This window comes from Dipodomys ordii, unplaced genomic scaffold (genome assembly GCF_000151885.1).
Source record: "Dipodomys ordii isolate 6190 unplaced genomic scaffold, Dord_2.0 Scaffold47, whole genome shotgun sequence".
NCBI lineage: Eukaryota > Metazoa > Chordata > Mammalia > Rodentia > Heteromyidae > Dipodomys > Dipodomys ordii.
In genome coordinates, this window is record NW_012267263.1 from 5,464,683 (window position 1) to 5,492,415 (window position 27,733).

Sequence of the window (27,733 nt, forward strand, 5' to 3'; positions counted from 1 at the left end):
GTTTGAGCTCAGGGTTTCATATTTGGTAGGTAGGCACTCTACCACTTGGGCTAAATCCCAGTCCCATGTAATTTTTGTTCTGCATGATTAATATTTTTACATTTCTGAAAATTCTCAAACACTGAGAAAAAATGTAATGAATTGATGAAAAAGCCTGAAGAGAACATATGAATGACAACATATAGTCCAATGGACTGTATATAGAAAAAGCCAATGAGAGCACTGCCTCTCAACTTCAATTCCAGCTTCTTACCATCTTGTGTTACTAGGGCTAGACATTGCCAGTCACCTGTCAAAAAAGTTCTGATCCTGAAAGGAACACAGTTCTATATGGTGTCTGTCTGCATTCATCCTTTAACTCAGTCATCCCAACTGCTAAGTCTTTCTTGTACCAAATGTCCAAGGCTTTGAGCACATCTTTTCCTTTTTGAGACAGGTCCTGCTTCTCAACTGTTAGTTCTGTTACTGTGTTTTGCAAAAGCAGGACAATGGAAAACATTAAAAAGTAGCACTTTCAACATCAGTCCTCTAATACAGTGCTGAAGTTCTCCAATTGTCTCTCAAAAAAAAAAAACTCCTGAAAACTGTCCACTTAAGTATTAACAAACACCCATGAAAAGAATGACTATAGTATCAGAACCCAGTACTGTTAGGGGAGAAACTACCATTGCATAGACTTTTAGGTACTAATGCTGTTAACATTCCTTTGGTCTTCCATCCAGATGACTCTCCAAATGCCTGTGTGCTTTTTTACTGATATGTATCAGAATAAGACTGGTAAATACCAAAAGGCAGAGGATTTATTCTCAACATTCTCAACAGTAACTTATGGACTTCGGGATTTCTATAGTTACCGCCACAAAACTCAGAATGTATTTTTTACAATATTTGTATTGTAAATATACTGTACAGAAGGGTTACAGTTACATGAGTAAGGTGATGAGTATATTTTCTATTGAGCATCGTTATCTCCTTCTTTATGGACTCAGAATGTATTATGTACTGGCATGGCCTCTTCTCCCACTTCTATTAATACTGAGTCACTCCAGGATCATTATGTAGCCTGTGGTCTGTAGTCAAACAGTCCTGCAATATAAAAGTAAGATGCTGGCCATGCCTCCCAGGCACCAGGACATTCCTGGCACACGAACAGGCTGCTGGCCATGCCTTCCAGGCACCAGGACACCCTTGCAAGTTGACAGTGCACTAATTTTGTCAGGACTTCTGCTTCCAGGGAAAAGAGCTAATCTAACATCATCTATTGAGACTGTATCTCAAAATGTAAAAGCGTATTACTTCTATCCTTATTCACATAGCTAAATGCAGTAAGAAAACAAAATGCCACCAAATACACTAATTTATATCTTGGAAAAAAGCTAGATTTTACATGGTGAATTTCTCTGGGCCAACATCAGATTTCTTTTGGTTTGATTTTATTTTTTTTTCTTTTTTCTTTTTTAAATTTTATTTGTGAACATATTGATTTTATTTTTGTATACAACAAGGAAGGATATATTAATGGGGGCTTCTCTACAGCTCCACCTGTATTGATTTGGCCATTGATGAGCTTCAATCTTTACCATAGGAAACAAATGAAATAACTTATAAAGGAAACAAGGAAAAGCCTGTCTGGCCTGCAGCCGGGGAGATCTGACCTGAGCCAGCTCTGCAACTGAACCAAGTAGGTCACCAGAAACAAGTCATCTCTTTGTTCTTTATTTTTCAGTAGGCACAGGATGGCTAATATGTTTTCATGTGCATTAAGGAGTATATAGACATTCAAACACAAGGCTTCTTTTGTCCTACCAACCAGAGTCTGAACATGCGACAAGCTATAACAATGTGTACTACATATGACACTGTTTCTCAGCTCACAATTCTCCCAAGACCACAGCTGCAAAGCTTATGCAGGAGGCTCTTTAGTTTCCAGAAAGCTAAGGAAAAAAATGAGTTCTCTTTATTTGCCCGAAGTCAATTATCATGTCAGGAAGCTGATTTGAATCTCCAGAATTGAAGCAAGTAGTCTTCACATAAACAGAAATCAACTCTAAGTAAATATCTACTATGAATATTTCACAGAACACTGGAATTAAATTAGTGACTAATGATGAAAGCCAAGAATGTAATTTTCTTAGATGTTGTGCTGAAGGGGCCTCTAAATTCATTTCTTAAATTCAAACTAGCTCAAGCTATGGCACCATTCTACCAAGACTGCTTGCTATTGTGTCATAAGGTGCCCTCCACAAATGCCTTCTAAAGCTGTCTTGTGCATCATAGGTACCAGCCCTGCATTCCCTCCATTAAGTTATAAACCACTTTTATGGGCTGAACAAATGTTAATGCCATTATATCTTAATGGATAATGCTATGAAAAGCACCAAAGTATTACAGCACGGGAACCTTTAGGGATGAAATACTGTATAACTTAGAAAATTGTCTGTTACAAACATATGTCAGCCATGAGGGCTTCTAGCCTTTATGATCCATCTTCAGAGAACTCAGTTATAATTTCGCCCTTGGTTAAGAGAACTTTGCAATTACACACAGATTTATTAGGTCCCAGGATTAAAATTCTCTGAGTAAGAATAAAAAATAATTATACTTCAGAACACAATGTGATATTCAAATGCTTTGAAAATCGTCACCTCAGCAAAAATGAGAGAGAGGAGAGGAAGAAGCTAAAGATGAGACTGGTAATGCTGGCCATTAAAAACTGTGAGTTTCAGTGCACAAATGTACACTCTGGCACTTTTATATCATAATCATGTGGAAATGAAAACCTCCCTTTTGTAGCAAAAGGCCTATCGTCTTTCTTGTCCTTTCAAAACTTGTTCTGTACATTCTTGGAGGTGAAACTCTCTTCCCTTGGGTCTGTGACTCTTTATCATCATCATTTTTACTCAGTTACTTCCTCTCATTTCTATTTGCCAGCAGATCTTCCTTTCGTTGGTCTTTCAATGTGAGAATTTAAGCTCTTGCTACTTCTTTGTCTCTAGTCTCTCTTTCCAGGAAAATGTGGCCATTTCTGTAGTTTTATTGCCAATGATATCTGAATTAACTCAAAATGTTGGGCTGCAGCTTAGACCTCTGCTTGAGTGCCAGGCCTGGTTTATTTCCCTCTGTTCTCTAGGTTTACTTAGCTGTCTCAAAGGCACTTCAATTTAGAACGTCTAAAAATGAATATATGATTTCTCTTTTTTATCCAAAATCAGGACCCCTCCTAAGCCTTTTCATGCCTGTAAGTGTACCTCCAAGCATCTATGCTTGGGACTCCTGCAATGATTTCCACGCATTCTTGCTGCTTTTCTTCATCCCCCTCATTCCACCTCCACAGCAGCCAGAGTAGTACACTGAGATAGCCAATGTGATCACACACCATTCTCTCCTCATATGCTTCACTGACTCCCTTTCTTATAGTACCTTGAACATGGCTGAAGAAGTAAGTATTATCTGGCTCCTTTTACCTCTTTTGCCTAGGCTTATCTATCCACTGTTGCTTTCCATGTTGTATCATGGTCCCTACCAAGACAAGCTCTTCCATTTCTTTTGCTTACAGTCATCACCATTTTTATCCTTAGTTGTTCTCCTATTCATTGTTCTTGTCCTTGAGGAAGGTAATGGTATCCTATGATGAGCTCCTATAAACTTATATTATATATTTACTTTTGAGATCTTTGAAAAAGTAGTGTCTATCTCTCCCAGCAGATCACCAGTTCAAGAGGGCAAAGGGTCATGCCTGTTTTACCCACCACTGTTCTCCTGGTGATCCCACCCCCATGAAAAGCACATGAATAACCTAACTTTCATCACTTCAAAGCCTTTTTCAAGGCTCTCCTTTTCCATCACTACAAGAAAATACTATCACAAATTTGATGGCTACAAACAACTACTTCTGGTGACCTTGACCACATCAGGTTTATTTCAACAGAAAAACTGGAAACAGAATAACAGAAAAATGCACAGAAATCAGGCCCTGAAAAGACCAATGAAGCAAATCCTAGATTTATAACCAGTGTAGGTGTTAGGAGTCAATATTGTATGAAAGTGGAATAGAGGGGATGAGGAGCTCATTAACTTTCTTCAGAAAATATAGTAAAGCTTCAAATGGTTGACTACTACAATCTATGTTAGTTAAATTTTATTTTCCTTAAACTGTATCTTTTCTGTATCTGAATTAGTTAAATTTTTGTTCAAATATACACCCTTCTTAGAAGGGTAGGAAGAAGGCTGAATGTACTGGGAAGCTAGGCTACATAGCAAAACCCTTCATCCAAAAAACAACAACAAAACAAATAAACAAACATGTAAAAGTGTGTTTGCATGGGGTAAAGAGCCAAAGACAGATTTCTTTTATGAGATGATAAAACAGATTTTCTCTACTTAGGGAAAGCAAAGAGGGTGCTGATGAGTTTCAGTATTATCATTTTGTAGATATAAACAACAATAGCTGATCAAAAGATGGCTTAAAATGGATATTTGAAATCTGAAGCATGATTATTTTGAAAGGAAAACATTTATCAGTACCATATACTAATCTGACAGAGACAAAATAGATAATACAGATAAAATACAGTATAGATTTTATTTAATATGTATCTAAATGCCAGAAATAAAGCTCTATGATTTGATAATTGTCTTCCATGTAAAAAAAAAAGAAAGAGTTATGAATTCAACAAATAAAACTTCACCTGATTATTCTGGCCAATTTGTGAGTTATAAGATTTGTGAAATAATGCTTTCCATAAAGAAAAATACCTTGTTTTAGAAAATTGGTTCATATAAAATTTTAAACCATGTAATTACTTACAATTACTTAGTACATTATATGATATAATAATTCAAGTAAAAGTGTATAGGATGTCCAAAAGTTAGAAACATGTTAAAATAGTTTTTTTTTCTGTAGAGAATGTTGATACCAGGTGGTCTAATTTGTACTGGAGTTTTTCCCAATGTAGTATCAGTTTTCTGAGAACCATAGATTACTAAAGTGCTCCCCGGGGAAAAAAAACATGAGCAAAGACAAACTCTGGGTTGATGGTGATTACCTGATTATAAGCTGGACTTCTCAGGAAAATAGCAACCCTACATAACAGCCTTGGTTTTCAGCTTGCATGGAAAGTACCTCATGGAGGGAAAGCATACAGGGGCAATGATGGTAAGAAGGACAAGGAAATTAATAACATGAAAAACAACATAGGAATACATTTTAGACTCTGAGCATTAACTGTTTGTCAGGTACACCTGATTCTAATTAAGTTCAGAAGAAAAATCACAAGGCAACTTCTGCCTAACTCTTTTAAATAGTAGGGTGATAAATGGGTGTATCTGAATGTGAATGCCTCCATATTTTTCAACTAAAGTCTGTTCTGTCTTCCAACTGATCACTTTAATACCCAAGTATCACCTCAGCCTGCACAAAGGTACTTGTGTAGATAAGCTCCTAGGTTTCTAAAAGAACTATTATTTTGTTAAATGTCATTTAGGTAACCTATGTGTTTCTCTCAGAATAAAGGTAAATGTTAAACAGCAAATGACTCACAACTAACAAGCTACTTTCAAAAATGTGACCCCATGAATCCTTTCTCTTTGGAATACATGTTCAACACATTGAATTTCTTTTTAATTTCCTACCTTTTTTTAAAAAAATAGATTTTAAAAGAATATCCTTACCCGAATTATTTCTTCAACACAGCTGTTGCTTTCTCCAGATCTAGTCTCCTGAAAACAAAGGAAAAAATAAATTAGGCTTCTTAGAAAAGATTTATGGTCACAAAGAGAAGGTGACATGCAAGGTTCCCAATTAGTGGGAAGAAATTCACTAGAGGTTTGGTGAGGGAATACTTAAGATGGGATTTATTGATAAGTTTCTTCCCTTAATAGCCGACTCCCATTGTGGCTCCTTGCTTCCCCTTGCCTGGTAGCAGTAGCACACTCACACAGGCCTGCCTCAGTGGCTTGACCCTGCATCTCTAGCCACACCGATAACAAGCAGGGAGACTCCTGAGCACAGAGGACAGAACAGGAGTTCTGTCTCAAACAGATTTGAGTTCTGTTCATCCTGGGCTCCAGCACAGTGTAGAAACTACGGTTTCAACTAAGGTTGCAGCCTTTGTTGCAAAAAGTACCAGATGTGTTCCATGGGCCAAATGAGTACAGTGATTGCTATGGCTTAAGTGAAATCCTACTCATTCACAGTTCTCAAAGCCACACTTATTGTTTTGATGGGTCCCCAACCGAAAGACCAAAAACTGAGATCTCTAGACAACACGGCCTAGAGCCACCTGCTTGGCTGTCACTATGCTGCCCTGTGATGTAGTGGTATCCAGGCTTCTGAGGTGGGGTGGCTTTAGGTCACAGCCACTGTTAACAGTAGTAAGTTTGAGAGACTGTTTGCTGCTGGCTTCACAGCCTGGAACATAGCACATGGTTTTGTGGGGACATGAAAGCACCAACTGCTAGTGGAGATGCTACATGTGGTCTTAGGGCAATCATTCTCTGGGTCCTATAATTAAAGGAAATTCTAGCATGGAGCTTTCTTATAATTACTACTCAAGTCCTACTGCCTTTTCTTCCTCACTGTTTTTTAGAGAAGTGCCATCTGTACATGCCAACTGGATAATTCCAACTCATTCTTCAGATTATAGCTCACCCATAGCTTCCTCAGAGTGTCTAAGGCCATCTCTATCCCGAGTTCTCTCCCACTATGGCATCACCTCATCATAGTCCTCTCATGACTGAAATTCAATAACTGATTCTTTAATAACATCTCCTCTCTCTACAACATACACTCCAGGAACACAGAGTTCCTGTGTTGTTCTGAACTAAGCTCCATGTGTACTACCCATTTATTAATTGATGTGGGTGAAGATAGGAATAAATTTACTTCCTGCAAAACTGCAGAGCTTCTGCATGGCCAAGATCATAGCTAGCAAGACAAAAAGAAGCCCACAGATTGGGAGAAGATCTTCCCCAGCTATATAACAGAAAAGGGCCTCATATCTAAAATAGAGCTCAAAAAATTAGGTCCCCAAAAAACATATCCTCAAAGAAATAACCACCCCATTAATAACTGAGATAAAAATTTAAAAAGAGACTTCTCTGAAGAGGAAAGAATGGTCAATAGACACATGAAGAAATGTTCAACATCTCTGGCTATAATAGAAAGGCAAATGAAAACTACATTGAGATTCCACCTCAACCTAGTTAGAACAGCCATTATCAAGACAGCTAATAATAACAGATGCTGGCATAGAATGTGGCCTAAAGGGAACACTATTACGCTGTTGGTGGGAATGTAAACTTGTTCAACCACTCTGGACAGCAGTATGGAGGTTCCTCAAAAGACTAAATATATAGACCTATGACCCAGCAATCCCACTCCTGGGCATTTATCCAAACAATCACAAACAAGGCCACACAAAAACTACCAGCACAACTATGTTCACTGCAGCATTATTTACCATAGCTAAGATATGAAACCAACCTAGCTATCCCTCAGTAGATGAATGGATCAAGTAAATATTGTACATATACACAATGGAATTCTATGCTTCCATCAGAATGACACTGCCCCATTCATAAGGAAATGGAAAGACTTGGAAAAAATCATATTAATGAAGTAAGCCAGACCCCAGGAAACACAGACTCCATGGTTTCCCTCATTTATAATAATTAGTATATATCTAGGATAGTCATAGCGGAGGATCATAATAGGTCAATAGCTATGTACATGTGACCATATAAAATAATGCTAATCAAAGCAAACTCCAAGATATGGAAACAAGAGTTTTTTTTAAGTGTACTGTTTGCAGTTATTTTTTTTCTTTTGTTGTTCTTTTGTTTTGCTTTGTGTTTTTTTTTTACCTTTGGTTTATCCCCTGTTGTCACTGTTTCTGACTTTGGTACCTTTTATTTTGTATATTAAAAGTCTATCTGATTTGGGAAGGGAAGGGGAATCACAGAAATCGTGGAGCAAAGGGTGAGCCAATGCAACAGACATTGTTGGACATTATGTTGGAAATGAACTTCACAACTTGTGGGGAAGGGGAGTCAAGGGAGAGGGAAAGCAGGAAAAAATAAGGGAAGGGGTAATACTGAAATATACTCATCACCATACTTATGTAACTGTAACCTCTCTGTATATCACCTTTACAATAAAACTAGTTAGTTAGTTAATTAACTTACTTCCTGCAGCTGTGAGGAACATGAGGCCTGTCAGAATCAGCTCTAGGAGTTTTGAAGATAATAGCAGCTTTCCCAAAGATGATGACTTTCACACCCGCCCATGTATGCCAACCCATCACCTTTTCCTGGAGTTGTAGTACTGCTGCTGAAATAGGCTATCCTAATGGATGAAGGTTAGAAAAGATGTGTGAAGCTTGGCATGGCACCATATATGACTGTAACCATCTCTTACCTAGAATTAGTCATTTGTTCACATCTCCTGACTGAGGCCAGAAAATTGACATAATTTGTCCCAAGCCACACAGTATCACAGGAGAGATTGTACCAGAACACAGGATACCTGATCTATAGTGTTAGATATTTTCTCCTTCAGAAATGTTTCCCCATCACAAGACTGTCTTTATATCACCTCCCTTATTAAAGTCCAACTTGTCAAAGGGAATCCTGAGACAACCATCTCATAGGCTATATGGTAAAGTCTCATTCAAACGATGGATTTATGGTCTATTGGAATGTCCCTGCCCTTGGCATTCAGAAAAAAGAATCTGCTGTCTCAACTGGAAAACACATCCTGTAGCCACAACATTTCTTTCATTCTACCTACAGGTTTCTAAACATTCCTACAGATGACAAAACAAATGCTAACCTGTCAATATAGCTCCTATATTTTTAAGTTAGAACAACTAAATTAAACCATAATCTCACATTATCCATACAACATACTAAAAATAACTCTTCCAATTAAACTCTGGGCTTGAATCCTTGAAGTCAAGTTTCTCCTGAATACTACACTTGAATTGCATTTGATGTGGTTTATGTAAACCAAAGGTTGCTTAATGATGACTTCTCATAGTCCTATGCTCACAATCTTGAACATTTTCATTACCCTGCTATGTTAAGGGAACCAGTAGAAAAAAAATAGGGATAGGTGGTCTCAATATGACAAGTCCAACCATGAGATTCAGTGGTATACTTGGACAGACACCAGGTCATCACGTACTAGGAAGACTCCTGATACAGTAGAGGAGGTGTCAAACTGAAACCAGGACCAAGCGGCTGAAACCAAGCAGTTTCAGTAAGTTCTTCCCTTAAATCACAGGTTGGTTAGTCTGGCAGAGGGAGACTTTGAGCCTTTTCTGGAACATTTCTCCTGATGACTCAAGAAGAATATCACACTGATTTGGATTCCTAGGATTCTGTTTGGCTTGAGTGGATTTATGGGACACAGTAGCACAGAAAGTGTGAGTTATAAGCAATCTTGGAGCTAATTTCAGGCAAAATCAATGACTTGAACCAGGTAGAAAATCCATGACCCATAGGAGGGAAGTATTTTGTTCAAAATACTCAGCAGGTAGCAGGATCACACAGTGAGAATCCACATATAGTTTCTCAGCACCAGCACAGTATATTTTCTCCAATCTCTCTGTTTCCCTGCACTCAATCCTCAGAATTGGTTCAAATTGAAGTGCAAACTTTCATGCTTTAAAGTAGGGAAATGGGACAATTCAATAGTATCTGGGTAAATTTCCTCCCTTCTCCCATTCTGAAAATACTTTAACATCGAGTTACCATCTCTCACTCACTAACCTCCAACATCATATGCACTGACCAAAAAGAAAAGGGTGTGGGAGATAATGAACAGACCAAAGGTTAAAACTTCTATTCCTCCTGTAACATTCAAAAACCCAGAGGGCAAGACTTGGTGTCCTCAGATGTGGTAGCATGAAATTTCACCTCATCTTTCCTACAAGTACAGAAGGGGCAGGAAGGCAGGTAGGCATGGGAAAGTAGCCGATAGCACTTTTTGCCTTCTGAGGTCTATCTCAAGTCTGCTTTCAGCTATAGTTTGTGCTTTGATTATATTTACATTTTGAAAACTTCCTATGTTTAGGAACAAGATTAAAATGTGCATATAATTTACATCTCCAAAATTGTGTTTATATTTTTCACAATAAAATTACTGCTTCCCTTGGAAAGGTACCCACTGAGAAGGTGGGGGATTGCACAATGTAAATTTTAATTACTCTAGGTTTTGAGAGTTTGGAGCTGTTGTTTCATGCTGAGTTGCTGAGCTGCTGTTTGGTATTTACTCCAACTCTCATGAACCCAACTCATTTCCCTATCATTACATTTTGAAATCTGTCATAACAATATCACCTCATTGAACCTCCAACTAAACTTCAATTAAAACCTAACATCCCTGGCTGATTCTTCTCTACAGTCTTGCTATCGTGTATGTTCTCTCAAATCCTGCCACTTAAATACACACACTTTGTCTGGGAAGGGTGAGGAACTAAGCTCTGGGAAAGGAGAGCTCAAGAATCCACCAGGAGCTTGCTGCCCCTGACAGCAGAAGTCCCTAATTACTATGCACAGCACACAACACTGTAAGAAGCAAGGCTTAAGGAGAACAGGCTCAATCAAATCAGGGAAAATGGCATTTCATCACAGAGGAGATGAGCTGAACACATCCTACTTTGAAAATAGTTTAACTCTTCATCAGATTCATTTCAGGTGGAACTTTCATTCTAAAATACTGCTAATTTAAAGTCACAGGCCTTAGTTTGTCTGCAGGTCCTCAAAAGAGTATTTAGAAATGGCTTATCAGATGCACATATCTAAATGCTCCTGCAGAGCTTTATTTAAACAGACTTTGTTCTTCTTGATTTACAGGAAATCTGATCAATAAAGAAATGAGATGTAAGCAGTACAAGGGGATCTAAACTCAAGTTCAAGAACCACTGTAATTGCACAGGAAGCTCCACCCCTATGCTGTGTCCTCAGCCTTACCCTGAGGACAGGGTCACCAGTGAACAAAGGAGGAAGGCAGTCAATTATCTCCCAAAGTTAGCTTGTCTACACCTCACCTGAAATGAAACCTTCCAAAGGATATACTCTGTTCTCCTCCCCACCCATGGCCCAGATTCATCTCTGCCCTGTTGCTTTAACCTGATCAGGCCATGCACTCTTAGTAGGCCACTCACATCCAGTTCTGCTTCTGTGATCTTAAGTGTTGCACAAAAAACAAGCAAAGGAAATTACCAAAAAAGATATATCTCATAAAAATGAAAGCAAAATGATTGCAGACTGGAAATATTAATATCAACTAAAGTCTAGGTCTCATTCATACACACACCTGGGCATATGTACACACACACATTCATATATGAAGAAGGAAAATTAGGGCATTAATAGAGCATTAGAAGAAGATATATTAGGAAGAAAATGAAGAGAAATTCAGTGTGCCCCTACTTTTACAAAGAAAAGCTACATAAGAAAATATAGAATTTCAAAAGATTATTAAAGTTAAATTGGTAGATTTAAAGAACTTTGACTGCTGAGAAGAAACTCTACTCTGTCTTCTCTGCGATGTATGAGATTGTAGTTTCTGCAATGGTAGGTAAAGAATTGGTTGTATTACTTAAATATGAGATACACAAAAACCCTCTGAAAATTCCAAAAAAGTATTGTTTCACAGTCTGAATCTTTACCCACTGGTCCGCCAAAACCTATGAGGAGAGGAACTAAATGCAGTGCAGACATAAAAATCTCCTAGAATCTTTTAAATTAAGCACAAACCACATCATACAAATAACTCTTTATATTTTCAGGGAATAATAGTAAAACTCAGTAATATAAAACTCTTAGTGCCACAAAGACTGTCTAAGAGACAAATTCATCAAGTAAAGGCTTTCACTATTTTTTTCCTCTAAGAAATTGTGTTAAAGAATTTAAAATTTAAAGGAAAAGCCAGGCCCTGGTGGCTCCATGCATGTAATCCTAGCTACTGAGAAGGCTGAGATCTGGGGAAATAAGTTTGAGGACAGTCTGAGCAGGAAAGTCTGTGAGACTGATTTCCAATTAACCACCAAAAAGCCTGAGGTAGAGCAGTGGCACAAATGGCAGAGCACTATACTTGAGAAAAAAACCCTCAGGGATAACACGTAGGCTCTGAATTCAAGCACATACACACAAAAAACACTTTAAGAAAATCCAAAAATAATACAAAAGAAGGCAAAAGGATAGAAGTAACAAGTGAGGAAAAACAAAGTCATTTATAGCAAATAAAATCAAGGGATTTTACAAGCCCTAAATATATTAAAAACAAAAGCAAAATTAAAAAATAAGCTACCTATAAAGACAGGCAAGTTACACACAAATCTATTGAATAAAAAGAAGCTCAAATAAGCATAATTTTAGATAAAAACATCATATAAGGCACTATAATTTTAAGAGGACATTGATATTAACTTTAAAATAGAATACAAACTCAACAAATATAACACCTTAAAACAGGAAACTTCTTGAAAAAAAGTATGAAAAATAAGATTTTGGACTTACAATCTTGAAAATGCATACAAATAAAATATATAGTAATTTTTTTCAAGTCAGTTTTAAAATGAAATATCTCACATTTACAGAAAAATAAGTTCCTGTCCACTTTCTCTCCCAGAATATAACGTAATGGAAAGCTATAGAATTTATTTTATTGAATTAGAATAAAAACCCAACAGGAAGCCGGGAGCTGGTGGCGCACGCCTGTAATCCTAGCTACTCAGGAGGCTGAGATCTGAGGATCGCAGTTCAAAGCCAGCCCGGGCAGGAAAGACTGTGAGACTCCTATTTCCAATAAACCACCAGAAAACCGGAAGTGGCGTTGTAGCTCAAGTGGTAGAGTGCTCGCCTTGAGCTCAAGAGCTGAGGGACAGCGTCCAGGCCCAGAGTTCAAACCCCACGACTGACCAAAAAAAAAAAAAACCCAAAAACCCAACAGAAGAGAACTGGTCAATATCCCTTATGAAAATAAATGTGGAATCCTCAACAGATTAGTAGTAAATATAAATCAATAAAATATAAGAATTGGTGGGATTTCAGAAATATAAAATGGGCTCAATATTGGTAATACTTGGAAGCACTATGTCACTAACTAAACAAATTGTGATCAATACATTTTACTAATTTAAAAAAATTATAATCTTGGAAAAACCCCAAAGATTTCATTTTATTAAAATAGGAGGTTAATAAGGGGTTGGATATGAAATAAACAAAGACAAAAGCTTTTCTCTGTAATAGTCAGGAACTGATTTAAAAATATAAGAAGAATTCATGTTATAAGATATAGAAAAATATATAAATGAGGATAACCTCAACAAGCAATGTTTGCAATATGTCTAAGAAAATAGTATTCTGAAGGATACAAAACAAACAAGAAAAAACTAGACCAAACTTCTCAAATAACTTCCAACCTTAAAGTATAATACAAACTCAAAGAAAAATACGGAAAAGAGAAGAGCACAAAGGATACTACCTTAAAAAAATACTGAGGTGCAAGTCAGATAATATAAAATGAACCACCACAAAGTATACCATACCTATGGCATTTGGCATATTTACAATGTCACGAAGAATCATCATTTCTACCTACTTTCAGAATATCACCACCATTCCAGAGTAAAACCCAATATCCAATAAGCATTTTTCTACATTCATTTGACTCTCTATATTAACCTTCACATATGATTTTATTGCATTAAAAACTACAGGTTAAGCATTTGCTTCAATTTGAAGTCAGAAATGCTCTCAAATCCCCAACTTTTTGAGTGCTGACAAGATATCACAAGTAGAAGACTCCACACCTGACCCCATAGAATATATCAGCCAGAATACAGAAAATTCTTAAAATTCTGTATAACTTCTTGCCATGTATATAAAATATACCTGAAACATATATGAATTTCATATGATAGACTTGGCTTTCATTCCCAAATCATCTTGTTATGTACATGCAAATTGAAACATTTCTGTCTCCTACATTTTGGATAAGAAGCACTGTATTTGACAAGAATAAATGAAATGTTCATGGATACCATTACCTTGCAATTAGATTTTATACTGGTTATACCATCTCTTTTTATAAGTTTGTGATCACTTCTTATCAAAGTCATTGGTACCATCCAGTAGCACTCCATATCCGTTGACTGAATAATTAAGTAGCCCACACATTAAAAAAGAAAAACAAACTTTTAAAATAAGTTTTCTTATCGTGAAAATACCATACAGAGGGGTTACAATTACATGAGCAAGGTAATGAGTACATTTCTTATCAAGCATTGCTGCCTCCTCCTTTGTTAGAAAAACAAACTTTCAAAAACATGTGTTAGCTGGGCACAAGTGGCTCATGCCTGCAATCCAAACTCCTCTGAGGATCTCAAAACCAGCCTGGGCAGGAAAATCTGTGAGACTGTTATCTCCAATTAACTACCAGAAAGCTGAAGTGGCACTGTGGCTCAACGCGGTAGAGTGTTAGCTTTGAACAATTTAGGGACAGCACCTAGACCCTGAGTTCAAGCCCCATGACCATGTTTATAATCCTAGCTTCTGGAGGGGCAAAGATAGGGAGGATTACAGTTCAATGAGCTTTTTCTTAATGAATAAAGCAGGCATAGTCGTATGTGTCTATTATCTAAGCTATATGGAAAGTGTAAATAAAAGGACAATGACCAAGGCCAGCCTAAGGAGAAAAAAAATCAAGATCAAGATTTTATTTGAAAAATAATTAAAGACAAAAGACATTAGGGGGTATAGTTCAAGTAGAAGAGTGCCTTCTTTGCATGACTTCAAGTTCAAACCCCAGTATTGTCACAAACAACAACAAAACCCTCAAAGTTTGAACTTCCTAAGTAACCAGAGCAGGAACCTACATTGCAAGGAATGGATTTGCTTTATCTAAACAACAATAAGTTACCAGTTGACTTAAAGACAAATTCTTGCAATATTAATATTTATTTACCTCATTAAAATAAAGCTACAGTTATTAATTAGTATCAAAACCATTTGGAAGTAATTTGACTTCCCTGGTCCCCACACTGCTATCTGTAAATTCAAGAACAAGTATAGCTTTTTATCAGTCGGTAACTTTATTAAAGAGTTACAAACTGAACATCCCTAATCTGAAAATTGAAATCAAAACCATGAAACGTCTTAAGCAGTGATGTGAAGTAACATGTAGAAAATTTCACTTTATCTCACCTGAGGATTGGCAGCCAAAATACAGGCATGAAAAAATATTTTATAAAATTTCATTCAGGCTATGTGGATAGAGTATAAATAAAACAAATAGATTTCATATTTAGTCTTGGGTCTCTTGCTTCAGATGCCTCACTACTAATATGTAAATATTCTTAAAATCTGGGAAGAAAAAAGGAAACTAATTCTGAAATACCTTTAGTCTCTAGCATTTTGGACATGAATACTCAACTTGTACTAATTTCCTTGCAGATTCCTAGCCACAGGACAAAGTCGTTCATTTATGGTAATATTTTTATAGTGACAATTAGTTATCTTAATCTGAGCTTGTAGATATAAGTGCATTTGGCTCTCAGTTAAGTGGTCTATCACTGTACTGACCTTGTAAAATCCTATTGATGAGTTAAAGAGATTACAACTATAGATTGACTTTGCATCCTGATCACTAACCGATACCTAGTGTTTTTTCACGGGACCATATCTTCAACTAAGTGCCAAGTCCTGTATAGTATAATGGGTCATCTTTACACTGCCCTGTCAACACTGAGCAAAGAAACCACAGATCAGTCATATTGAACAATCGCTTCCTGTTTGTAATTGACATTGACAAGAACACTTCAGACCTCTGTGTTCTTTCATCTCAAATCATTACTCCCAGGCAGAGGAAGAACAGCAGGCTAAGGCAGAGTGACAAGAGAGAGCTATTTCACATTCACATGCCAGGCAGGAGCTGGGAAGACTTCTGAAATACCCCATCACGATTCTCAGCCTGCCCCACACTAATAACAAATAACATAATATTCATCAAAAGCAAAAGCTAATATCACATCCCTATTTTCGTCCTGAAAGGATACAAGGAGATATATTGGAAAAAATTTGATTATTAATCAGGAACACTCTATTCTTCTCTAATCTTTAAATTCTCAACACAAAGGCTTGCAAAATGGAATAAATAATCCAATGTGGCTGAAGAAATTAACCAGTTAATGATGTTAATGGTACTAAGGACTGTTCTAACGTGTGTCCACCAGTAAGATATATAGTGAGTTCTCTTTTAATACGAGGTCAAATGACTATTGTTAATGGCAAAAAGTGGGGCTATGAATTTGACAATACAGATTGGGCATCCCTTATCCAAAATTCTTCATATTAGAAATGCTTCAGGTTCAGAATTTTGAATATTTGTGTACACATAAGGTATTTTCAAACTGGAAAACAAGCTCAAAATTCTTCTAACTTAATATAAAAGATACCTTATATACATAGCCTGAAAGTATCTGGGAGGACAAAACCAGGGTTTACACTCAGGGATTCAACATAGTATGTTGCTTTTTGCCCAGACCTGTGCCTGGACAATCCTATTTGATATTTATCTCCTTAGCAGGAATGACAGGTGAATATCACCATACTCAGTTGCTCCTGTTGAGATAGAGTCTTAAAAGCTTTGTTGCCATGGATAGTCTAGAACTCAGTCTTTCCAATCTCAGCCTCCTGTGGAATTGGAATGATTGGCACAAGTCACCAGGCCCAGTTTTTAGTTGAGAAGGGTTCTTGTGAACTTTCTGTATAGACTAATCTCAAACTGTAGTCTTATCTTAGCCTCCAGAGTGGCTAGGACTATAGTTGTGAACTGCCACACCCAGCTCTGAAGGTACTTTCACACACAATATTTTAGTACTCTGGTGTAGTTATACTATAACCCATTGCATATGCCCTCAAGAAGTCTGGGATTTTGAGTTTTAGATGTTTGGATTAAGGATGTTCAACATATATTCTATTTGGTATAATTTATTTATTTATTTGAGCATTAAAGCTAAAAGAAATAAAGGACAGACTTAGGAATAGCTCTTCATATATCATGTTCTTCATAGACTTTTTCTCCATTATCCCTGATCTCCTCAACATGTCTCAGGTCTGCCTGACTCTGAGAACAGAGTTCATTTGGTATCCCCAGCACCAACTGTTTCTAGGGATACTCTCTGAGGAGACATGTTATAAGGACATGCTGAATAAATAAATATGCATGTTTTTACTCATTTGTAATAACTAGAATTTGTCTATAAATCTACAAGTAAACCAAATGGAGAGTAAAAGACAAAATTTACACTTGACCATGATAACTTAAAAAGGACTCGAAACATTCACACAGTGAGACCAAAAGAGGATATTCTTAGGAGAGGATCACAGGGCTCAATGTAAAATGATGCTTATCAAAATGAACTCCAAGAGAGGCAACATGAGGTTTTTTTTAATTGTTCTGTGTGCAGTTTGTTTTCTGTTCTTTCCCTTTTGTTATTGTTTGTTTTATTACTTTTGTCTTGCATGTGTTTGATTTGGGAATGGAGAAAAGAAAGCACAGAAATGTTAGGACAAAGGTAAACTAATTCAGCAGTGATACTCACTAGACACTATGTTGGAAGTGAGCTCTATAACTTGAGAGGTTGAGGAGTCAGGGGGACAAAAACTAGGAGAAAATAGGGGAGAGGGCGACACTGTTCAAAAAAAAATGTACTCATTACTTGACTATGTAACCGTAACCCCTCTGTACATCACCTTTATAATAAAAAATTAAAAAATAAAATAAGTAAATAAATAAACCAGTTGAAATTGACAGAGAAGTAGGGGAAAGAAGCTGGGAGATAGGTTCAAGAAGCTTTGAGAACATGACTGAGAACCTGGTACTTACAAAGAAGATTCTGGTATCTACTGTTTCTATTTCACACTATCCTATCTACCTAAGCAGTGAGCAGCCTTAGATTTTATCTACTTTTTTTTTTTTTAAGTTAGTTGTGTGGCTTGAACTCTGGGCCTGGGCATCGTCCCTCAGCTCTTCAGCTCAAGGCAAGCATTCTACCACTTGAGCCACAGTGCTACTTCTGGGTTTTTGGTGGTTAATTGGAGATAAGAGTCTCATGGAATTTCTTGCCTTGGCTGGTGTTGAACCATGATCCTCAGATCTCAGCCTCCTGACTAACTCAGATTATAGGCATGAACCACTGGTGCCCAGCAGCCTTACTCTTTAGACTACCTTCCTGGTCATCTAAAATTGTGTTGGCTGAAGAGAAAAATTTCAGTACTTAAAGTCTTATATTTCTAAATTTATTTAAATGCCATACATATTTTTATTTTCTTTAATTTATGGAATTGGGTGGCCTTTTCATTCTTGACTCTGATAGCATATATATTATTAGTTGGTCAGTTCCCAGGATAACAGCATGCAGGTCCCTGCATATGACAGGTTAAATGTCAGTTCCTGGAACTTGGGGCACCTGGAGTGAACCTGGATATTAACTCTGCATTTATCCTTTCCTTTAAGCCTTGGAAGTTACTGCTGACCATTGCATTTCCATGAACAAAAAATCAACAGGTAAGGTCATAAGCTGATACAAGGCAGCTCAGAAGGCAAAGAGCGGTGCTTCAGGCCCCTGTATCCTTTCCATTGACAGACAAGACTGTCTCCTGACACTGGCCCCAAAGCCTGTGGGTGGGGTCCCAGGGAAGGCAGTCTCATCTTCATGTCTTCACCACTATCTTTCCGAAGCCCCATGGAATGGTCATCCACCATCACTGTGGTTTCACAGCTTTAGGCTTCTCTGCCTTCTCTCAAGCAATTATCTCTTATGAAGATGAACATCAGGCACATTTCTGCACCCAGAGTCTTCCTTCTCAATTCATAAAATGTTGATTGTGGTTTTTTTTTTTTTCTGTTTCTGTTTTCTGTACCCTTTGTCTTGTATATACGATTTGTGGAAGGGAATGGGAACCACAGAAACATCAAGACAAAGGATGAACTAATGCACTAATGATACTCACTTAACACTATGTTGGAAATGAACTATACAACTGGGTGTGGGGGAGGGAATAAGAAGGGGTAAGTGGGAGAAAATGAGGGAGGGGGTAACAGTGTTTAAAAAGAAATGTACTCATTACCTTACTTTTGTAACTGTAACCCCCCTGTTCATCACCTTTACAATAAAGATTTTTTAAAAAGAATGAAGGAATGTGATGTCAAAGGGGAAGCTTAAAAATTATCACACAGTAAGACCAACGAAAGATGTCCTTAGGAAAGGATCACAAAGACTCAATAGCTATGTGCATTTGATTATATAAAGTGGTATCTATTGAAATGAATTCCAAGAAATGGAAAGGAGGTTTGTTTTGTCATTTTGTTTTTGTTTCTCCTTTGTTATTGTTTTCTGTATCTTTTGTCTTGTATGTATCTGTTTGGGGGAGAGTGGGGGGGAACAGAAATAGTGGGAAAAAGAGTGAACAAATGCAGCAGTGCTACTCACTAGATACTATGTTATGGGGAGGTCAGGAGGGGAAACTGGGAGAAAACAAGGGAAGGGGTGACACTCTTCAAAAAGAAATGCACTCATTACCTGACCTATGTAACTCCAACTCCTCTGTACCCCACCTTTACAATAACAATTAAAAAATATGCAATTTAGTCTGAAGAGTAAAAGTGAGCAAAGGTTGGCTATTACTTAGGTAGATAGCCTAGTGTGAAATAAGCACAAAATGAACAGATGACAGGAAGCATGACAAAGATAACAAAACATGACACAACTTCTAGTTTGTTTCTTCTTTCATATCAGAAACAATCTTCAACAAGCAAAGAGGGAACTCACATCTCAGCCATACTAAAACAATGCTTTTTTAAGCTGCTTTATATGGCTATGTTCTTCAGATGCACCAATGACATCAGAGGAACTTGCTAATAAGGTTGCAGATCCCATATCTTAAACAATTGCCCCATTGGGAAGAGGCAAATGCTGCAGCTAAGGGAGGACTGGATCAAATTATAGGCTTCTAAGTTCATTGTAGGGTCCCCAAATTCATACAAGAGACTGTGTGGTATAGAAGGTGGGAATATGGACTTTTGCAAACACAAGTATTCCAGTTGTTGCAGAGGTCCCCTCCAGGGAGGTTACCTGGGTTCCATAGAACTCACCTTTCCAATTCCTACATCAGGGATAATAACAATACCCACTAAAGGCAAGGACTAAATGAGATACTGCATGTAAAGCATTTAGCAGATGCCTTCTACATTATGAGTGTTGAGTAAACAAAAATGATTAGTTTAGAGTCAAAGTATTTTAAAGAAAACAATGATTACTAAAAGGAGACGTAACTCATGAAGACTAGACAAAGTTATCTGTACAACTGTCCTCTTCATCTTATATATAATGTTTGTATTTTTCTAAGCAAGCCATATGTCTTAGAGAAGATGGATTTGATTTGCATTTCTTTTATGGCCAGAAATGTTGAATATTTATTTATGTGTCTATTGGCTATCTTATTTCTTCTCCAGAGAAGTCTCTTTTGAATTATTTAGTCCACTTATTAATGGGGTAGTTGTTTCTTTGAGGATTTTTAATTGGGGGTTTAATTTTTTTGAGTTCTAGGTATATTTTTTGGGGGGGGGTCTGGTCGTGGGGCCTGAACTCTGGGCCTGGGCATTGTCCCTCAGCTCTTCAACTCAAGGCTAACACTCTACCACTTGAGCCACAATACCACTTCCGGCTTTTTTTCCCCTGCTTATGTGGTGCTGAGGAATTGAACCCAGGGCCTCAAGCATGCAAGGCAAATTCTCTACCACTGAGCCACCTTCCCAGCCCCTCTAGGTATATTTTTGATGTAAGGCCCCTATCTGTTGTATAGTTCGTGAAGATCTTCTCCCAATCTGTGGGCTTTCTATTTATTTTGCTAGCTAAGTCCTTCGCCATGCAGAATCTCTGCATTTTTACGCAATCATATTTATTATCTGATTTGGAGAAGGAAGGACAACAAAATGGTGAGACAAAGAACAAAGGGTGAAATAATGTAACAGCAATATTCACAAGACACTATTTTGGAAATGAACTTTATAACTTGGGGAAAGGAGTCAGGGTAGGGAAAGTGGGAGAAAATTGAAGGGGGTAACAATATCTGACAAGAAGTGTACTTACTACCTTACATATGTAACTGTAACCCCTCCGTATATCACCTTGACAATAAAATTAAATTAAAAAAAGAGAAGGTGGAAATGAATGAATTGTTGTTCATATAATTAAAAAGACTGGTAGATGCCTCAGAAATACTATATACCAGACAATTATTGTGTGGTTAGTTATGTGTCTGGCACATTCTTGATTCTACGAATCCTCAAGTAAATAAAACAAAAAATTTTGCTCTCCTATTACCTTATTGAAGCATAGTAGGAGCTGAAATGCCATGTGGAAAAGTGTCAGAGGCATAGTACTGTGGATGGTATCACATGTGCAATCTCCTCATTTGGTGACTGTGGTCCCTCTGATATTCAGGACATATATGAAGACATAGATTAAGGTGAAAGGTCTCTGTCCCTATTACTTTTCCTACCTATAAGATGTAATATTTTTTTGGGCTGGGAAGGTGGCTCAGTGATAGAGTGCTTGCAGCCTTGTATGATTGAGGCCCTGGTTAGATTCCTCAGCACCACATAAGCAGAAAAAGTCAGAAATGGTGCTGTGGCTCAAGTGGTAGAGTGCTAGCCTTGAGCTGAATAGCTGAGGGACAGCGCCCAGGCAGAGTTCAGGCCCCATGACCAACAACAACAAAAAAAAGATGTAATATTTTTCTTTCTATTGTGAAAATATCATTATTCTGAGTAATCACTGTGTATTTCGTGCCCACCCAGCTGTTGAGCTGCAAGTCCCCAAAGTCTACAAAAGAAGGACAGACTAACAATGGTCTGAGCATTAAGAGAAGGCTGAAGGGAAGTGGACACACTCATCTCTGGAAGAGTGAAATGTAATAGGTCATACTGGATGACATCTACATTTGAATGATATCATTATAGTAAAGAACTCAAACTTCCTTGATGTCATTCCAGACACAGAAATTTACACTAAAGAGAGTGAAGTGAAAGTTTTTTTCACAATGAGAATTATACAAATAGGCTGCTTGATTTACAAGTTTGATTAGAATTTGAATGAATGGAAGTTAGTTATTAATTCACATCTCTAACATTGTATATTTATTCAAGCTTAAAAAATACAATTCTGGCTATTTCCAATAAAATGCTGAAAGTCAAGTTTCTGTCTTCCAGTTATTGCAGTACTGTAAGTCTATAATAAGTTATTTATGATGAAAAGAACAAAATAAGATTCTTTTTTGTAGATGCTAAGAATAGAACACAGGGCCTTCCATATACTAGGCAATTGCTCTATACCTGAGATATACACCTAGAGTGAAAGAATATTCTAGTAACACCAAATTGAGAGTATTAAATGGATATTAGTACAATATCCACTGAACTAAATGGACTAATTAGGTATAAACTTGAGAAAGGTAATATATGAATAAAAGCATTCAAACATGAAAATCTATCACAACCCTATCTACATTGTTTAACATTAAGCATTTTAGTTCTATGTACTTATAACTAGCAAGCTATAAAAGATCCCACCCATAGGAATATAGTGAGGATTATTTAACGTGATACTTGTTATTGATTTACAGAAAGAAGAATGTTAACATAGCTATACTTTGCAGCATAGATATTAAACTTATTATTGAGAAAAATACTATACTTAGGTAACATTTACTATAGTTCTAAACCTATAGGTTGCTATGGTCCAGATATGGTTTGACTGTATCCCCCAAAGGCTCAGGGACTGGAAACATGGTTCAGGTTCAGAGGTGGTAATACCTCTAAGAGGTAGGACCCATTGAAAAGTTATTAGGCCATAGAGATGCTGTTCTTGGAAAGGGGATCAATGCTAGTTTAGTGGGTCCAGTTAATTTCTGTGACAATGGGCTGTATGATGTGAAGTTACACCACTGCAACAGCCATGTACTTTTATGCTTCTCAAACAAAAAGGTCCTTACCAGGATACTATTCATGCTATTTGGACTTTCCAGCCACCATGAAACACAAATAAACCTTTTTATAAAGTCCCAAGCCTCAAGTGTTTTCTTATAGCAACAGAAAATATACTAAAACTCAGGCAAAACCTTGTTTAGAAAATACATCATAAACGGTGCTTCACACAATATAGGAGGGATTTTTCCAAAGGAGGAAGCAAAGCCTGGGTATTCATGATATTCCATACTTTTGTTAGGCTTGACTGATACTATTGTGTTGGTAATGATTAATAATTAAACTTCAGATGCCTGCCTTCTTTTGTGTTATTTTCCCAGTTCCACAAATTTTATCTGTCTACATACTTTATAAAATATTTTGAATATTTTGAATTCCAGTAGAAAATTATAATTGAAAACTTATCACTTTTGTGTCTGTAATATCATCACTTTATCTTCTATTTTGAGCACTGCTTGAGGCTTCTCATGGGCCTGCCAGGGTTAAGGTTCAGAGGAAGAAAACTGCCTACAGCATACAAAGACTCACTTTTTAGTTTCTTTTGTAATTCTGAAACTATAACAATCAACATTCCCATTAAGCAGAGAGGAGGCTTCTCCCCTTCCCACATGAAGCTCAGTGAAACAGGAAACACTTGACATGGTTCTAGCTATATGTGTGTCTTCAATTCTCACTATAACTTTGAGCTGATAGGATTTGTTACTCAACTCACAAATAACCCACCCACACTTCACAACAATTATGTTAATTTTTGGTCTTATTATACATATAGCAGAGTGTAACATTCCATATTAATTTCTCCCTGATTGTGAATGACTAAGACCAAACAACTTAGCCTAGTCCTAGCACAAAGACACTTAAGCAGTCATGAGCTGGAAATGATGATAATCCAGGGCAAATCAGGGTGAAGATAAAGTCAGACATCGCTGGTCCACGACATTAATTACTCTCCAAGCCAAATAGTACAGTGTAATCCTCATTCCTCACTTAAAAAAAATCAAAGAAATCTTAATAGGGATAATAATGGACTTGGTTTTAAAAGGAAAGGCCTTCAGTCAGCTCTGATCAATACAGCCTGTCTTATTTCCTGCTTTTAGCCTATGAAGCAAGACAATACCTTTAAGTTGGCACTATTCCGACTGTGCCTCCAAAGAAGAAAAAGATCCACCAAGAAACTGTTACTTAATAGCCACACAGTCAGTTTGTAGAATAACAACACACCACAGGAACACACTTGATGACAGTATAAGTCAAAGATCAGACAAGACAATTCTGTTCAGGGAACTCAACTTTGCCTTGTGAAAGAATTTGTTTCTAGAAAGCCATCTATAAATTTGTATTGATGTGCTGATTTATTCATTCATAGAGGACTGCTGGTCACCAGTGCCATGCTATACTGGAGTTAAAGTGAACAACACAGGCAGAGTATACACCTCATGGAGGTGATAATACATGGACAGCAAGACAATGAGAAAATATATAGAACAATCCTATACAGTAACAAGTGCTTACCAGAAAAGCAAACAGGGGATCAGGATTCCTTTCAGCCCTAACATTACTCACATAACCAAGGTATAAGTATAATGAGGATTTTCAGTTCTTTGGATAGAAGTCCTAAAATCAGAGAGTATACCAATAACAGAAGGTGTGAACGCCAAAAATACAACATAAAATTGAAAAGAAGAAGCAACATGTGATCCAATTTCTACCACATCCTCAAGATTCTCAGAAGAATCTATTTATAATTTCAATTGCAGCCATGCCGAAAAGGTAGAGAAAGAATCACAGGTTTTTGAAATGAAAATTTGCAAATAACATGGCAGTATTGCAAAATGCAAATGTAAATGCTGCAAAGCCATCTGTTCAATATTACAGCAACATCAGGGAAAGGATCTGAAAGAAATGATGTTTGAAATCATTAAAAAAAATAACATGTCAAGTTTAAAATACTCAAGAATCTTAAAACTAACATCAACACATTCAGCAACCATATGGCTGTACATCAGGTTAAAAAAAAATCACCCTGCTTGCAATTTCTACTTTAGCCCAATAATTCCTAAAGCATTTTCCCTCATTTGTGTGTTCTTTTATCTATTGAATTCCTTGTTGTTTACCGTTTCTTGAATTATACTTAAATCCCATTTCAGTTTTTTCTCCTTTGTAAGAGATAATATGATAAGAAAGACTGAGTTAACTCTTCCAGAAAAGGGGATGTGAAGGTAGTGATATAAAATGCTTCTTGAACACATTTAGCTTTGGCTTATTTATAAATCTTTTCTGATCACACTGTCTCAGTAATAATTGCTAATAACCCCATTGAGTATTAGAATTATCCAAGCACTCTGCTAAGTGCTTTGCCCTCATATGAATCACCATGATTTATCAAGTAGCTTCTATTATTATCCATTCTTTGTACATGATAAACTTCAAATTCATCCAGGTAGCACATGACAGGGCTATAGTCTAGATCTAACTGTATGGATCATGTGGTGTCCTAAGCTGCTATTATTGCTACACGTCCATGTTCAGATGTCTGTGTGGGCAACCTCAAGCTGACTTTTCAAAGTGAATAAATGAGTGACATACATCTGAGGGGAAAGCTAGCTTCTGGTCCCATTAAGGAGAATCTTGGAAAAGTGTCTTCAATTACACTCAATTAAATAGTGAAGAAAAATATCTCCCCAGAGTTGGGGAAAAGAGGAACAAATGGAACAAACTGAATGAAGTAATATCACCAGCATTATTTTAGAAGACAAGGATCAGAAAACTTCCTTCTACAGAGAGATACTTGGCCTTGCAAATCATTTTCCCTAAACTTACTTCACTGATTCTGTCTATTGATACTGTGTAACAATAGTAGCACCTGGCCTGACTGATGCTGTCTTGAACATCACTAGCAATCATGGCTAGCCTGGAACTCATGATCTTCCTGTCTCAACCTCTGAAGTACTGAGACTGTTACAGGTATGCAACATCATGTATAGTCTAAGGGAAAAGTTTTTTAAAAGATACACAAGAAAGAACAAATTACAAGAGAAAAAATAGGAATGACTTTTGAAAAAAATATAGAAGGAAGACATAATGGTACAGATTTTCTTCAGAATGTAATAAAATGCTCAAGGATGGATGATGCTAATGGTTGCATAACTGAATATACTAAAACCACTATGAATGGATGGGATATATGCAGTGAGTTATATCTCAAACTGCTACCAAAAATAAAGAAACATCCAAAATCTGAAAGTATTTGTTAAATATATAATTGATAGAAGATATGTAACTAAGATTAAAGAATTGTTATAATTTGGCAAGAAGACAAACCACTCAATATGACATAAGTAAAAACACAATGATAGGGGCTGAAGAGACATAGAAGCCACTTGAATGGTCACTGCTAGAACAAGACAGTAAAGGAGTATTGGAGTATATCAAAGTATAAAATAGATCTGTGACTTCATAGCAAGCACTATCTCAGCCAAAAGATCATGTTCAAGATCAACAATGGTAAGTCATGTTGACAGCATGTACCCTTGATATGTGTTGAGAATGACATTTGCTCCTTAATCTTTCTCCCTAAATCCACAGTCCCAGCTTGAACATGGGGAAAACACGATATAAACACAAACTGAGGCGTGTTCTACAAAATATTTCTCAAAGCTATCAATATGATCCAAAACAAGGGCAGTCTGAGAAAATGTCACAGCCTCTATAGAGTCTGAGGAGATACAATTAAATATGTGGTGTCCTAGGTGTCCTGGAAGAGAAAAAAAGACATTAGGTAAAAAGTAAAATAAGAATGAATGATTGGTTGATTAGTTCTGACAAATATACTAATATATGTTTATGATACAATTTAAATAAGAAGCAGACACTCATTACACAATATTCAAAATGACCAAGACAGAATCCAAAATTACTAAGTATATGAAAAACTAGGAAAATCTCAGCTCAGGTAGGGAAAGAGAACAGATACAAAATGGTGGATGAGACAGATGTTGAAATGATCAAATTCAATGAATGAGTTTATTTACATAAATTATGACAAAGCAAGAATAAAAGTTTTAAAAGGAGGACTGATATGATTTGAGATAAGGCGATTTATGATCATATACATTATTCTAAAAATTAGGTTTAAATTTTAAACAATCATCTTACAGAAACATCTTCTAATATGTAACTTTCTTAAATTAATAAGCAAATATAATGAGAAAATGTGGCACTATACAGACCTCATCTTAAATCCTGTAATGTAATAGTTTCTTATTGCTTTGGTATCAGATTACTTGTCCCAATGCTATTAATATCCCATAGGATTTTGGTGGGATCTTGGAATAGTATACTTGTGGAAGGGTAGGACTTTAGAAAACTGTTCATATGATGATTTAGCTGAAGTGCTACTATAGGGAGGCATGCAGAAGAGAACCAGAAACCCTACCTTCCTCTGGCATAGAAAAGACCATTAGAAATGACTGAGTTCTGTTAGGCACAGTGGTGTACATCTCCAATAATAGTTACTAGGGAAGATGAGGCAGGAAAAGCACTTAAGCCCAGTAGTTTGAGGCCAACATGGGCAACACAGTTTGAGTCAATTTCAAAAAGGGGAAAAAAGGAGGAAAAAGAGTAGAGGAAGAAAGAATGGAAGGAAGTAGAAGAAGGAAGGGAAGGAAAAGGAAGAGA

The 27,733-nt window shown here is 36.8% G+C and overlaps 1 protein-coding gene across 1 annotated transcript in view; it reads right to left on the reverse strand.

Annotated features, from left to right (window-relative positions):
* The window catches only part of Aff3 (AF4/FMR2 family, member 3), a 436,486-nt gene that overhangs the window by 261,270 nt on the left and 147,483 nt on the right, over positions 1 to 27,733 (reverse strand). The window contains exon 5 of the mRNA XM_013019735.1: positions 5,671 to 5,718. Coding sequence (XP_012875189.1) covers positions 5,671 to 5,718 — 48 coding nt within the window. The remainder of the gene's footprint in view (positions 1 to 5,670; positions 5,719 to 27,733) is intronic.